The following is a 14,936-nucleotide window of genomic DNA, read 5'->3' as shown; positions in this document are numbered from 1 at the left end:
TGATGCCACGCGCGGGCTACCACCTCCTCCACCTCTGCTTCCGCCTCCACCTCCACAGCATTCCTCCCGCTATTGGGCGCCGGCGGAATTATTTGTTGCCGTTGGTGGACTATTTCGCTCCTTTATTGGACGCTGGTCGAGGAATTGTTCGCTTTTATGTCGCCTCTTCCTGCGCGGCTTTGCTTGTGTTAGGATAGGAGGGGGGGGTAGGGGGTGGAAGGGGGAAGGGGGTTGTGGTGGAGGAGGTTAGAGGGAAAGGTCTTTGTTGGACATGGTTTCAGAGAGGAGGAAGGGGAGGGGAAGAGAGGGGGAGGGGAAGGGGAGGAGAGAGAGAGAGAGAGAGAGAGAGAGAGAGAGAGAGAGAGAGAGAGAGAGCATAAAAAAATCATTAGAACTCCACATTAATTAATAAGAAAACATATGACCCCCACCCCCTTGAATTTAATATACGACTGACACCAAGGATCTAATTATCGGGAAGTGAAATTATTAACCCGGTAGCTGGAGGGATCATGTTTCTTAAAGGTCCCTCTAAGCGAGAAAAATGAGAAAAAATCATCACTCACGCAAACCATTTCATAATCTATATCAACGCATTTGTGATCAGTTTATGCATCATCTATATTTTTTGGGGGTTTATATCATGGCAAAAATGTGGCCCGTCGCTGGTACACGGTAAAGCCACAAATTTGTCCCGTCGCTGCTACCGGGTTAAGAATACGACTATAGGCTAGACTCATGTTCTCGGGGAAAGGCTGGAAAGGGCTGGGAAGGGTAGGGAAGGGTAGGGAAGACCTGGGAAAGGTTGAAAATTTGCAAGGAAGAGCTGAAAATTTCTTGGAAGGGATGCGAAGGGTAGGGAAGGGCAGGGAAGGGTAGGGAAGGGCGGGGAAGACCTGGGAAAGGCTGAAAATTTGCAAGAAAGAGCTGAAAATTTCTGGGAAGGGATGCGAAGGGTAGGGAAGGTCTGGGAAGGGCTAGGAAGGGCTGGGAAGGGTGGGGAGGGGCAGGGAAGGGTGGGGAGGGGCAGGGAAGAGCTGGGAAAGGTTGAAAATTCGCAAGGAAGAGCTGAAATTTTCTGGGAAGCGATGCGAAAGGTAGGGAAGGGCCGGGAAGGGCTGGGAAGGGCGGAGAAGGGTGGGGAGGGGCGGGGACGGGTGCGGGCTGGAGTCGGACCCACAGCTGAAGCGGAATTACTGTGTCTGGTGCACGTGGCGGCCGAGGGGAGCCAAGAGCACCGAGGCTGTAATTACATGTCGAGTGAGGCTGTCCGGGGCCCGCAACGCCCGGCACAGGAAGGCACACCACGGCACAGCACAGTAAAGGAAGGCACAGCAACACACAGCACGGCGCACCAATGCACATTAGACAAAGCAGCAAAACAGCAATAAAAAACGCACTACAACCTGGCTAATCACGGTACAGCAAAGTATAACACAACGCGACAACATAGCACGTTAATTAATAAAGCAAAACGAATCAGCACTGTAGAGTGGAGTGGTCAGCGTCACTCATCGGGTTGGTATCACAAGACACTTTCGTTTCTCACATCAGCTATTTCTAAAGGTCAATCAAGGGATCAATCAGGTTCTAGTGATTTTTTTTTTAGGCTCAGGGTACAGAAGAAGGGTCAGACTACCACTGCAGGGTCATAACACTACTCCTGGAAATGCCCACAACTCCTACGAAAGCCTTGTCAAATATGTGTTTTCTTAGGTTCATGGTACAGAGGAAGGGTCAGACTACCACCAGGGTCATAACACTACTCCTGGAAATGCCCACAACTCCTACGAAAGCCTTGTCAAATATGTGTTTTCTGAAGTTCATGGTACAGAGGAAGGGTCAAACTACCACCAGGGTCATAACACTACTCCTGGAAATGCCCACAACGCCTACGAAAGCCTTGTCAAATATGTGTTTTCTTAGGTTCATGGTACAGAGGAAGGGTCAAACTACCACCAGGGTCATAACACTACTCCTGGAAATGCCCACAACTCCTACGAAAGCCTTGTCAAATATGTGTTTTCTTAGGTTCATGGTACAGAGGAAGGGTCAAACTACCACCAGGGTCATAACACTACTCCTGGAAATGCCCACAACTCCTACGAAAGCCTTGTCAAATATGTGTTTTCTTAGGTTCATGGTACAGAGGAAGGGTCAGACTACCACCAGGGTCATAACACTACTCCTGGAAATGCCCACAACTCCTACGAAAGCCTTGTCAAATATGTGTTTTCTTAGGTTCATGGTACAGAGGAAGGGTCAAACTACCACCAGGGTCATAACACTACTCCTGGAAATGCCCACAACTCCTACGAAAGCCTTGTCAAATATGTGTTCTTGGGCGGCGAAATGTCTTAAAATACAACCCTAAGACTACCCACATGCTGTCCTGAAGACCACCTATCAACCCGGACTCTAGCGAAACTCTCATCAAGTGGAGCTCCGAGGGGTAGCATGAGCCAAGCAAGAATGGCGCCACTATAAAACACTTCCCTGCGCTACTAAAGGGCTGGAACCAACTAACAGGCCCAGTCATAGAAGGTCGAATGTAAAAAAGGCCTCTTAATGACAGCATAGCAAAACAGCAAAACGGCACAACTCGACGCTTTAAGATGGACCAGCGCGTCACAGCAAGCGCCACAGCATCAACTTAGAGAAGGGCACAGCGATAACGTAGTAAGTTAACAGCATCATAGCAGTATCACAGCATAATACAATACAGCATCAACAAATAACAAAACGGATATTTTTACTGTGTTATTGCAGTTTCTTGAATAATAACAAAACCACACGCATAAGAAAACACCGCCATTCAAGGAGCATCACCATAACACAGCATACGATAAAGGCGCCACAGCATAACAGCATCACCTCAGGACAGCACAGCGCAATAACGAAAAAAAAAATAACGATAGGAAGCAATACAATGACTCAGCACAGCGTAGGAAACGAAGAGAAAGGTGACATAAAGCTTCGTTCATAAAAGCAGAGAGAGAGAGAGAGAGAGAGAGAGAGAAGGGGGGAGGGGGTGAGGTTTAACTATCACGGTATCTGGACAGAGGTATAGTGTCAGGTAACCCTTATATTCTCTCTCTCTCTCTCTCTCTCTCTCTCTCTCTCTCTCTCTCTCTCTTCCTGCTTTTTCATTTTCCCTCTTATTTTTCTCTCTGGTTGCTTTTCTCTCTCTCTCTCTCTCTCTCTCTCTCTCTCTCTCTCTCTCTCTCTCTCTCTCTCTCTCTCTCTCTCTCTCTCTCTCTCTCTCTTCCTCTTGCTTTCTCTCCCTTCTCTTTTCCCTCCTACATCAACTTCTCTTTCTTTGCTTTCTTCCCTTCATCTAATCTTCCCCCCTCCATCCTCCTCTCCCCTCTCTTCCTTCTGTTTTACCTCCCTTTCTCCTTCTTTTCCTTCCCTCCCTTCCTCGTCTTTTCCCTCTCTCCCTCCCTCCTCCTCCTTCAAGTCACCCATGAAAACACGTTACTACGCTTTCTCAGGTATTTATTTACTTTCATCTCGACTGACAAATCATCTTTTATGGAAGCCTCAATATGGGAAAGTTGCAACCCCCATCTCCACACACACACACTGTTTACAATTTGCTTTCCCCAAGTCAACACTTCCTGGAGGCGGTGAAAATGTGTTGCAGAAGAAGCCTGTTTGTCGCGTCGTAAGGTTTACTCTCTGTGACTTGCGACTGCCATCATCTCTTTATGGCGCTGTAAATGGAAGAGTTTAGCCCCCACCGCCTCCCTCTCCCAAATAAAATAAGAATAAGAAAATAACTTCGTACCCCCCCCGAAGAAAATGAAAAAGTTTACCCCTCACCTCCTCCCTCTCCCCAACGAAATAAGAATAAGAAAATAACTTCGTCCCCCCCCGGAAGAAAAAGAAAATGGCTTGCGTTCGAGTCAACACTTCTTGGAGATGTGATAAACGGAGATGTAAAAATGAATATGACTTTGCTAACATTTTTCCACCTTATAAATAATTTTCTTGTATGGAGGAACGAAGGGAATAGCTGTGTAAAGACTATATTTCCTTAACTTAGAAAAAAGTAACTTGCTTTCGAGTCAACACTTCTTGGAGATGTGATTAACGGAGTAGGAAAAATTAATATGGATTTTTTTAACGTTTTTCCACCTCACAAACAGTTTTCTTGTATGGAGTGACACAGGAAATAGTTATGTACAGACGATATACTCTTTTTTAATGCTTTTTTGGAATGTAATAAACGGAATCGCAAGAATGAATTTAGATTTTATTTGCTTTTCTCGGTCATATAAATAATTTCCTTGTGTAGAGCGACGAAAACAAGTTATGGAAAAATTATATTCCTTTTTTTTTATTTACCTTCGAGTCAACATTTCTCGAAGATGTGATAAACGGAGCAGCAAAAATGACAATAGATTTCCTTTACGTTTTTAGACTTTACACATATTTTGCTTCTGTACGAGGCGACGAAAGGAAGTGAGGTAAAAAATATATTCCTTTCTTTACCAGCTCTCGCGTCAACACTTCTCGGAGATGTGATGAACGGAGTTGCAAAAATGAATATGGATTTTGTTTACGCTTTTCGACATTATTATTTTTTTTACAGCAAAGGAAACAGCACAAGGACACACACACAAAAAAGGAAACAATAAAAAAAGCCCGCTACTCGCTGCTCCTGTAAAGAATCCGAAGAGGTGGGCGAAAGGGGAGTCAATTACGGAAATGATTTTCTTGTACGGAGGGACGAAACGAAGAAGAGTTACGTAAAAAATATATTCCTCTCTTAATAATTGCTTTCGAGTCAACAGTTCTCGGAGATAGTGAAATCGCACTAAAAAAATCCTATACTCTATTATTTAATTAATGTTTTTCTTGAATAATCATAACATATGGTGAAGTACATATCACTATCATGAACACTTATAGGGCTAATGTTACGGAGATGAGCACAGATACCACGCGCAGAAGCTTTAGCAATTGCCCCCAAGTTTACCTCACCATCATCACCATCATCAAACAAATTCAGAAAAGCAAATATAAATAATCATCTTACACTTGCTCATCATTTCCATCATCAACGAGTGTGACGGAGATGAGCAGAGAGGCCAGGCGCACATCTTTTAGCATACGTATGGCCGCTTCTTTACCTTAACATCCTCATCCTCATCCTCAGCCTAACCAAATTCAGAAAAGCAAATATAAACAATCATCTTGGACTTGCTCATCATTATCATCATCAACGAGTGTGACGGAGATGAACAGAGAGGCCACGCGCACATCTTTTAAGCATACGTATGGCCGCTTCTTTACCTTAACATCCTCATCCTCAGTCAAACCAAATTCAGAAAAGTAAAGAGAGAAAAAAGGAAATCTTCATCTTGGACTTGCATTCTGAGCCGCGACGTACGAGTAATGCGCGCAGACGGCGAAATCGCGTACTGAGAAATCGCGCTGCGGAAAAGCTTGTCAGCCTATTTGTTTTTCGCATAGCGCGGAAAGTACACACATATCACGTCGCTGTCAGTCGCTCCGTGCATGCGTTAGGGCGTTGCTGTTGCTGTTACCGTTGCTGTTGGGTGGTGGCATTCAGCAGGACCTATTTTTTTTTTTATCCCTTCCCATTTCTTTTTTCTCCCTTTGTCGGAGTTGATAGCATTTTTTGTTTGTATAGGAATGCTGGCGTAGCGCGTTTGCGGGTGAAATAAATCGGAAAAAGCTCTTTGGCATCACTCTCTCTCTCTCTCTCTCTCTCTCTCTCTCTCTCTCTCTCTCTCTCTCTCTCGGCGTGTTTAAAAAAAGGAAGACTGGTTGTAAAGATAAATTGATGATTGGGAATTTCAGGAATGTTTTCAAATTCTTTGCTGGTGGAAATTAACGAGAAAAAAGAGGAGGAAAAAAAAAGAGAAAAAGAAGAAATTAAATGAAAATACGAGGAAGGAGAAAAAGGGAAAAGGCGAAAAATAAACAAGGAAAAACGCAAAAAAAAGGAAAAAGGCGAAATTGACTAAACAAGGAAGAGAAATGAGAGAAAGAAAGGAAAAAGATGATAATTGTACAAGAAACGGAGGAGATAAATTAAAAGGAAAAGAGGGGAAGGAAAAACAAAGAAAAGGTGAAATCAAACAAGGAAAAGAAAGCAGAGCCAACAAAAAAGGGAAAGGTGAAATTAACGAGAAAAAGAAAGGAGGAAAATCAAAGAAAAGAGAAGAGGCTAAAAGGAAGAGGAAAAGAAAAGAGGTAATTGAAAAGGAAAAGATGGAAAGTAACGAGGAAAACCAAGAAGAAAAAAAAAAGAAAAGGAAGAGGTCAAATCAAACAAGGAAAAAGAAACATAAAGAAGGTTAATAATGGGAAAAGTTGAAATTATAAAAGGAAAAAAAACCGAAAAAAGTGAAATAAGTTTAAAAATCCGTCTGAAAATTAGCTTCATCGAAAAAAAATAATAGTTACGTAAGAGAGAGAGAGAGAGAGAGAGAGAGAGAGAGAGAGAGAGAGAGAAAATACCTCTTACTAGGCTAAATGGCTCCCCAACCTTAACCTCTAGCCTCCACCCCTTCAATATTTCCACCCCGTCCCGCCCCGCTCCGTACCTCTTCAAAATACTCTTTCTCTCCTCTTCCTGATAAAGAGATTAGCGGGCAAACAGTGTGAGGGCCGCGCAGTCTTGCAGTTATGAGACTTAATACATTTCTTATCATGAATACACACACGCAGGGTTGTAAAAAAATATAATAGCCAGGTCCGAGGCTTGAAGAATAGATGTTTTTTTCCATGTTTGCTAATCGGTTTGCTCGCCTTTTTTTTTGTGTGTGGGGGAAGATAATGGAAGTTGGTAACTATATTTAACTTAGTCGATAATGATGATGATGGTGATGATGATGGTGATGATAATAATAGTAACATCATCATCAGTAACAAGAATACAAACATTAAGAGCAAAAATAAGACAACGAAGATACAAAAAAAAAAAATGAATATGAAAAGGAGAAGAAGAAGAAGAAGAAGGGAAAGAAGAAGGAAAAGAAGAAGAAGAAGAAGAAGAAGAAGAAGAAGAAGAAGAAGAAGAAGAAGAAGAAGAAGAAGGAGAAAAAGAAGAAGAAGAATAGAAGAAAAAGAAGAAAGAGAGGAAAAAAGAGAAGGAGAAGAAGAAGAAAAAGAAGAAGAAGAAGGAGCGTTCGAAGCAGCAGCATTGGCTCAGACGGAAGACTCGAATCACAGAGTTGCCCGCGCATGGCTGGGATGTAATTAGTGCTTATTTAATACCCGATAATTATTTCCCGGGTGAACAAGTCCTGAAAGAGTCCTGGTAAATGATATGGAAAGCCTTGGTAGTGTTTTAAGTTCGTATCCTCAGAATCTTTCGACTCTCAAGGCAATAATTTCCAAAAGGTGGTACGTGGTGGCAACCCAAGACAGGGACGCCATTGTTGCCAAATTGTCGCACTCAGTTTCTCATATTTCCCGACTTCCATCCCAAAAACTGTTTCCTGGGCCACAATAACGAGATTTATTTGTAGTTATTGTTGAAATGGTTTATTATTCCTGTTTCCTGGTGATATTTATGGGGGAGAAGCTGGTAAATGTGATGTTCCGAGTACGATAATCTGACAATGGTGAGGGACGGCCGAGGCTGCCCGCCCTCTCCCAAATGCCTCTCCCCCTCCACCTCTCTCCCCTCTCTTTCCCTTACGTCATATCTACTGCCTGGACTTATTTTTTTTCCAGTGTAGTGATGAGTGAACGAGTAAATAAAGGCTGAGTGGCTGAAGAGACATGGAAGTAGACATAGGAATGGAGAGCAGCTGTCCTTGTCCGCCTCTCTTAATATCTTTCCCTTACGTCAATCTGTAATCCTCTGCGTGGACTTGTGTAGTGACGAGTGAACGAGTGAACGAGAGCTGAGTGGCTAAAGAGACATGGAAATAGACATAAGAATGGAGAGCAGCTGTCCTTGTCCGCCTCTCTTAATATCTTTCCCTTACGTCAATCTGTAATCCTCTGCGTGGACTTGTGTAGTGACGAGTGAACGAGTGAACGAGTGCTGAGTGGTTAAAGACTAGTATAGAGACAAGGAAACACGTACAGGAGGAGAGATAGAATTGCCAGTCTCCTATCTCTCTTTCCATCTCTTTCCCTTACGTCAACCTGTAATACTCGGCGTGGCATCCTTTCTGTGGAGTGACGAGTGAACGAGTGAACGAGTGCTGAGTGGCTAAAGACTTGCACAGAGACAAGGAAACACTATCTCTCTCCATCTCTTTCCCTTACGTAATAATGTAATACTCGGCGTGGCATCCTTTCTGTGGAGTGACGAGTGAACGAGTGAACGAGTGCTGAGTGGCTAAACGGACAAGGAAACACCTATAGGAACAGAGAAAAAGAAAGACACTGAGAGACTTATATTTTATGTGGAGTGACGAGTGAATGAGTGGGATTGATGGAGTGATAGAGAAGAAAAAGAAGACTAGTTTCTGTATAGTGTCGAGTGAATTAAGTGCTTGAGCGGCCATGATGAAACTATTGATACAAGGAAACTCTATTAGGAGAAGAGATGGAGACGGAGAGTAGGCTAGGAGGCTGATGGTATGGCGGTGGAAGGGACGAGGCTAGTGAACGTTTCCCTTGGTGAGTGTTATTTCCCTCTTTTCCTCGTTTGTTTAGCTTTTTGTATTGTATTTCTTCACTCCTTATGCTCTTCCTTTCTTTTGTTTTACCTCCTTTCCTCCTGTTTTCCTTTCTTTTCCCTCCCTCTCCTTCCTCTGCATTAAATACGTGCGCATTGTGGAGTGTGTTTTGCTCGCCTTTTTAGCTGTTTTTCTCTTTTACAATGCAGTTTCGTGTCTTAGTATAATGCGAATGTGTAAATGGAGAACTAAGAGATGATTAGTTATTTTGTTGTCTTATGCGTGGGGGAAGGAGCTGTCTATTATGTGTTTGTGTGTGTGTGTCAAGATTGCCCTTTTGTAACATTCATCTTTGCTTCGTGTCATTGAAATCGTACACTTATTCTACACACAAAGACAAGGAAGTAAACGTGTGTGTGTGTGTGTGTGTGTGTGTCAAGATTCCCCTTTTGTAACATTCATCTTTGCTTCGTGTCATTGAAATCGTACACTTATTTTACATACAAAGACAAGGAAGTAGACGTGTGTGTGTGTGTGTGTGTGTGTGTGTGTGTGTCAAGATTCCCCTTTTGTAACATTCATCTTTGCTTCGTGTCATTGAAATCGTACACTTATTCTACACACAAAGAGAATTAAGTAAACGTGTGTGTGTGTGTGTGTGTGTGTGGCGCAAGCATATTTATAGCAAACACATTTTACTAAGGATCCAATTTCATGTTAGTAAATAATTCTTATAATGCGATGCAGTGAGTGAACGCTCGGGTTGCTGTGGTGTTTGTATATTATCACGTTATAAGATGTTAGTGTCGAGGTTTACCAGTGTATCTACAAGCAGCGAGTAGCGGGCTTTCTTTTTTATTATTGTTTCCTTTTTTTGTGCCCTTGAGCTGTCTCCTTTGCTGTAATAAAAAGCAAGCTGTAATACTGTGTTAGGGTGACGTACCTTTCTTCAGCCTCCGTTTCAATGGCAAAGTTTATCCTTAAAACGTATCGGGCTCCAACTGCGACCATATCCCAAGGCCACAAAGATTAACTGGGTGTCGTGGGTGACTTTGCCGTTGTAAGTGCAAAAGTCGTGTATAATTATCACTAGGATCCCAAAACAGTCCATGAAAACCCCAGCAACTTCCAGGAGAGGCTTTTCAAACAGGGGAATTGAGGTGCCAAGATGTTCAGGATTCTTCTTCTGTGTTGCTGTGTCATGGGCCCTCGCATCCTTTAGATATACACCACTCATCGCCGCGCACAAAACACAAGGATTGATTGATTGATTGATAGTTTATTGTTGCAAGTAAAACAACAAAGGAGAAGGGAAGAGCACAAGGAAAGAATTGCAAGGTTCCAGCGCGTGATCTTACTCCATCGCGCTCCTGGCTCTGACCTTGAACGAGGAAAATAATAAACTAACGGGAGGGACATTTCTTGTGATTCTAGCGCCATCTACGCGACGAGAGGAGGAGGAAGAAGAGGAGGAAAGTAATCATACTCCACCGCGCTCTCCGAATCCTGCTGCCGTGCCTGTACAAATTTGTGCCAAGCCGGGTGCCCCCTTGCTGTTTGTTTCTCAGTGTTCAAATGCACGTTTTTTTTCCTCAAAGCATATACTCAAGTTATCTTTTTGTTTTGTCTGAGAAACATTTTCCAATAACTTCCAATTATTCTCTCTCTCTCTCTCTCTCTCTCTCTCTCTCTCTCTCTCTCTCTCTCTCTCTCTCTCTCAAGTAGGCGGGAAGAAAGGCTATCATGTTCACCTAGTATTTAGAAGTCAATCAAATGTAGATAGCTCTTATTTATTTATTTATTTATTTGTCCGTTTGTTTATTTATACCTTTATTTTACAAGGTGAGGCAGACCCCCCCACCTACCCCCCCACACACACACTATCAAGAAGCATGGTCAATTGTCTCTATTTCGTCAGGTGTCCGCATTTATGTAACCGTTTATTATTCAACAGGTGTTTTTATTTACTACTTTAGCATCCATTCACAATGATTCGCGTGTTCTTAGAGGTTACGTAACGGGCATCCAAGTGGTGACGGAGTGGTGTATAGTTTCTAAGGCGTGTGTGTGTGTGTGTGTGTTAGGCAGGAGGTGTGTCACTGTGCTACGTGATCCTCGCTGTTGCAGACGTGAGGGGATTGCAGTAGTAGTAGTAGTAGTAGTAGTAGTAGTAAAAGTAGCAGTAGGAGAAGGAGGAGGAAAAGGTGGAGGTGGAAGAGGAGGGATCATAGTGGTTGTCTTAGTATTAGCAGTGGTAGTAGGAGTAGCATAGTAGGGATATAAGTAGTAGTGGCAGTAGTAGTAGCGGTAGACGTAGTAGGAGGGGTAGTAATAGCAGTAATAATAGTAGTAGCAGCATTAGTCGTAGTCGTAGTAGTAGTAGGTGTTGTTATAGTTGTTGGTCCGCTGCCAGTCATCGTCTCCCCCACGCGCCTCTGTCCCGCCGGAAGAGCTCGTCACAGTGCGGGTTGCTCGCTCACCGCGTCCTCGGCCCGGGGGTAGGGTGGGGGTGAGGTTACCGCGGCCCGGGCTGGGGTGGGATGGCCGGTTCTGACTCTGCGATGCTGATATACAGGAGAAAATGAGAGTCGATGGATGAGTACCAATTCTTTGTACTCAGTGTGCATGGAGACACAGCGAGACACAGACGTAAGTGGAGGGAGGAACAGGAGTGAAGGATGGAGGAGAAGGGAGAGTTACTAGGTGCGCCTGGCCATAGCATTAGTAGGCACGGTGATGAGGCAGCACCACGAATCGTATGGAAGCTGGAGCACCGCACATTTGTAACCTACCCGCACGGCCGGCCTGCCCTGCCTCCCCGACCGCACGGCCTCCCTCGCCGCGCACTCGCCGCGCAGCCACGGTTCGGGAAGCACCACTCACGTCACCTCACGCTGCTCAAGTTCCTTTTCCGTCCCTCGCTGCCACGCCTGTGTCACACCGTCAGGGGCGCTGCTCAGCCCTGTCGTTGAGGCGTGCAGGAGACGTGGGGCCGTGAGGGATGCTGCGCAGAGTGACATCGCGTGCAGGAGACTGATTTCTCGGCACCTCAGGAAAATAATCTCAACTATTTTCCGTGAGGACAATAAATCTCCGTAGCAGTGCAGCGTTTTCCTGTACCTGCGCCGAGATCTGACACCTGGGCGAGACACAACGGCACGCCTGGGTGACGCTGCCGTGCGAGGAGAGGTGACAAGCGAGGAGGAGAGGAGCAAGTGTTGTGAGCCACGGTGGAGGCTGCTAGTGAGCGACCCTCGTTCCCACCAGGCGAATGAGGACATCCTATGGCAGGAGCCTCAAAGTCCGACTCTGCCACCCCCGCACGGAGCCCGCCTTACTCTGCTCCTCCACCCCGAAAAAGATCGCACTAGAGGTGAATGGGGACCCGCACTGCCTTGGTGGAAAGAGAATAGGAAAGATCTCCACGCATTCTAGTCGGTGTTAGTGTGAACAGCTGCGTTGCGTAAGAGACCGAGAAAAACGCGAGAGACCTTGACAGCCCCGCCTGAGGACAAGAGGTAAACGTTTATTGGGAGTGAGGAGCCGCCGAGTGTGACAGCCGCGATGGGGGAGTGTCGGGGCGCAGACGCGGGCGGGGAGTGGGGCAAGACGGTGATGGGCCTCCTGGCGGTGCTGGACTCCATTCTGTCCATCTTCGTGTTCTCGCCGCTGGTGGTTGGGTACTGGCGCGGGTGCTGGCAGCTCATGGACGTCTTTCTCTTCCCGGATAATCAACTCTACTCTGTTCTCACCTCCCTCGCGATCGGCCTTCTGTCGGGGCTCCTCTTCTGTCTGATCCAAGGGCCGCTGAACTCCCTCTGCGACCACAACAAACGGCCGATCATCCATCTCCTCATATCGCGCCTCTACACCCTCGTCTACAGCGTCTGCGTCGTCAACCACTGGCGGGGTGTCTGGAGCGGGTGGGACCTGTTCACAGGCACCTCTTGGCAGTCAGGCGCCACCTCGCTCGGCATTGGCCTCCTGACGTTGGCACTGACGCGAGGCCTCAAGAACATCCTGGCCCCGCCCTTCCTCGTCGTCCCAGATCACCCGACGGGGTACTTCGACGTCCCTACTCTCTTTAAAGCCGAGGTATGTGGTGTGTCTACCCCGCACGATGCTCTTGCCGCGGCCTCGTCCCTGTGCTTTCACGTGTACATTGCAGGGCCCTGGACGGTGCAGTGCGTGTGTTGCCTAAATCACCGGTGTCTGCTGGGGTTAATGTGACTGATATGTTACTGACCACGCACCCCTTGTTCAACGCCTCTTTTGCTTCGTTTTCTTATTAAATATACTGGGTTTTGTTGTTAGGAGAAGCCGTGTTTTGTGTGTTTTCATATCTGTGAGCGGTGTGCGGTATCTGTCAACGGAGTGTGCTTAGGTTATCAGCGTAAGTAGCATTTTCCCGGCCACGCATCCCTTGCTTCACTTCTCTTTCTTCTTATGCTGGGGTTTGTGATCATGTAAAGTCGCGTTTTGTGTGTTCTTATAGTCGTGAGTGAGGTACATATCAAGGGTGTGTGCTGAGCCTCTCAACCTATCTGATATTTTACCGGGAACGCGGCACTTGTTTCACTTTTCTTGCTTATGATAAATTGGGTTTCGTGTTCATGTAAAGTCGCGTTTTGTGTGTTCTTATAGTCGAGAGTGCATGGTGCGTGCGGTATGTTTCAGTGGTGTGTGCTTGGCTAATCAACGTATCTAATATTTTACCAGCCACGCGCAACTTGCTCCACTTCTGTTTCTTCTTATATGAGCGTTACGTGTGCTATATTTCAGCGGTGTGTGTTTAGCTTATCAGCGTAAGTGGTAATGCAGCCGGTAACGCCAACTTCGTAAATTTTCCTCTTAAAACCGATTTATTTTTTGCATGAGGTGTAATATTTTTTGCGGTTTGGTAGCCTCGTCGGTCGCATGCTGGGCTGACCGCCGGAGTGCCTGGCTGGTCCACGTGGCTCACTGTGTGGCGTGCATCTCGGGCCGTTTACTTGTGACCTGTTGTAGAGTATTTTGGGTTTTAGTCGGCTTTGAACTCTCATGTTTGTTTGAAAAGCTGCGTTGCGTAAGAGACGGGGGAAAAACTCGAGTACCACGGAACGCTTACTGAGAGAGAGAGAGAGAGAGAGAGAGAGAGAGAGAGAGAGAGAGAGAGAGAGAGAGAGTCTAGTCACATCGCGTCTAGAGTGGGAGAGACTCATAGATAACCCGTCCATCCAACCTGATAAGGGAAAATTAGAAGGTTGAACGAAAAAAAGAAAAGTGGAGGAGGAGGAAAAAATAAGTGCATGCAATCCTGAAAGAAAACAGCTCCTCTAATTTTCCTTTTTGGGGGTAGCAGAGAATTTATTTTATTTTATTTTATTTATTTATTTATTATTTTTTTTATTGTTATATTCTATGTTTGCCTTTTTAACTATTTTCTCTAGTGCAAGAAACAAGAAGTATGAGGCATTAACCCGGTAGCAGCGACGGGCCAAATTTGTGGCTTTACCATGAACCAGCGACGAGCCTAATTTTTGCCATGATATAAACCCCCCAAAATAGATGATGCATAAACTGATCACAAATGCGTTGATATATATTATGAAATGGTTTGCGTGAGTGATGATTTTTTCTCATTTTTCTCGCTTGGAGGGACCATTAAGAAACATGATCCCCGCAGTTACCGGGTTAAAGGCAATGGCAAGATTCGGTTGACATTTAAGAAGAAGAAGAAAAAAAAAAACAAGTTACGTATACGAGCGCTATTGACCCTTTTGCGTATTCCCAGTATGGTGATGTAAGAGCCTCCGCGGTGCAGTGATTATCGTCTCTGCCTACGAATCTGCGGGTCTGGGTTCGAATCCTGGCCTGGGCAGTCGACGTGAAGCCCACCCGACTGTTCATCATTCCTTTCGGTTTGGTCGATAAATGGGTATCTGGGGAAGGTAAACTGTGGAAACCCGGATGTTATTTTTTTTACAACAAAGGAGACAGCTCAAGGGCACAAAAAAAGGAAACAATAACAATTCTGGCCCTGTGTCGGGTTAAGGGTTCTCGTAAGGGCTCACGTGACGGAGACGAGCACCGCCGCCACGCGCTGCCACTCGATGCAACTTTCACAGCAAGACTTACACGTTATCGTATGTGTGTATCAAGCATGAAGCATAGACAGCCAGTGCAGTACGCGTGTAGAGAAGTAACTGACCTCCTCCCTACACACACACACACAGGGTTGCGCAAATACTGATCGACCAAATGAAGACTCGTACTTTTTTTTTTTTACAACAAAGGAGACAGCTCAAGGGTGCAAAAAAAGGAAACAATAATAATAAAAAA

General features: G+C 45.3%; 1 protein-coding gene across 1 annotated transcript in view; it reads left to right on the top strand.

Moving 5' to 3' along the window:
* The first annotated feature begins 10,894 nt into the window (after nt 1–10,894).
* The window catches only part of LOC126980834 (uncharacterized), an 83,121-nt gene continuing 79,079 nt past the window's right edge, over nt 10,895–14,936 (top strand). The window contains exon 1 of the mRNA XM_050831110.1: nt 10,895–12,710. Within this exon, the coding sequence (XP_050687067.1) occupies nt 12,180–12,710 (531 nt within the window). The 5' untranslated portion in view covers nt 10,895–12,179. The remainder of the gene's footprint in view (nt 12,711–14,936) is intronic.

Source organism: Eriocheir sinensis, chromosome 45 (genome assembly GCF_024679095.1).
Source record: "Eriocheir sinensis breed Jianghai 21 chromosome 45, ASM2467909v1, whole genome shotgun sequence".
In the NCBI taxonomy this organism is placed as follows: domain Eukaryota; kingdom Metazoa; phylum Arthropoda; class Malacostraca; order Decapoda; family Varunidae; genus Eriocheir; species Eriocheir sinensis.
This window is presented reverse-complemented; position numbering and strand designations above follow the sequence as displayed.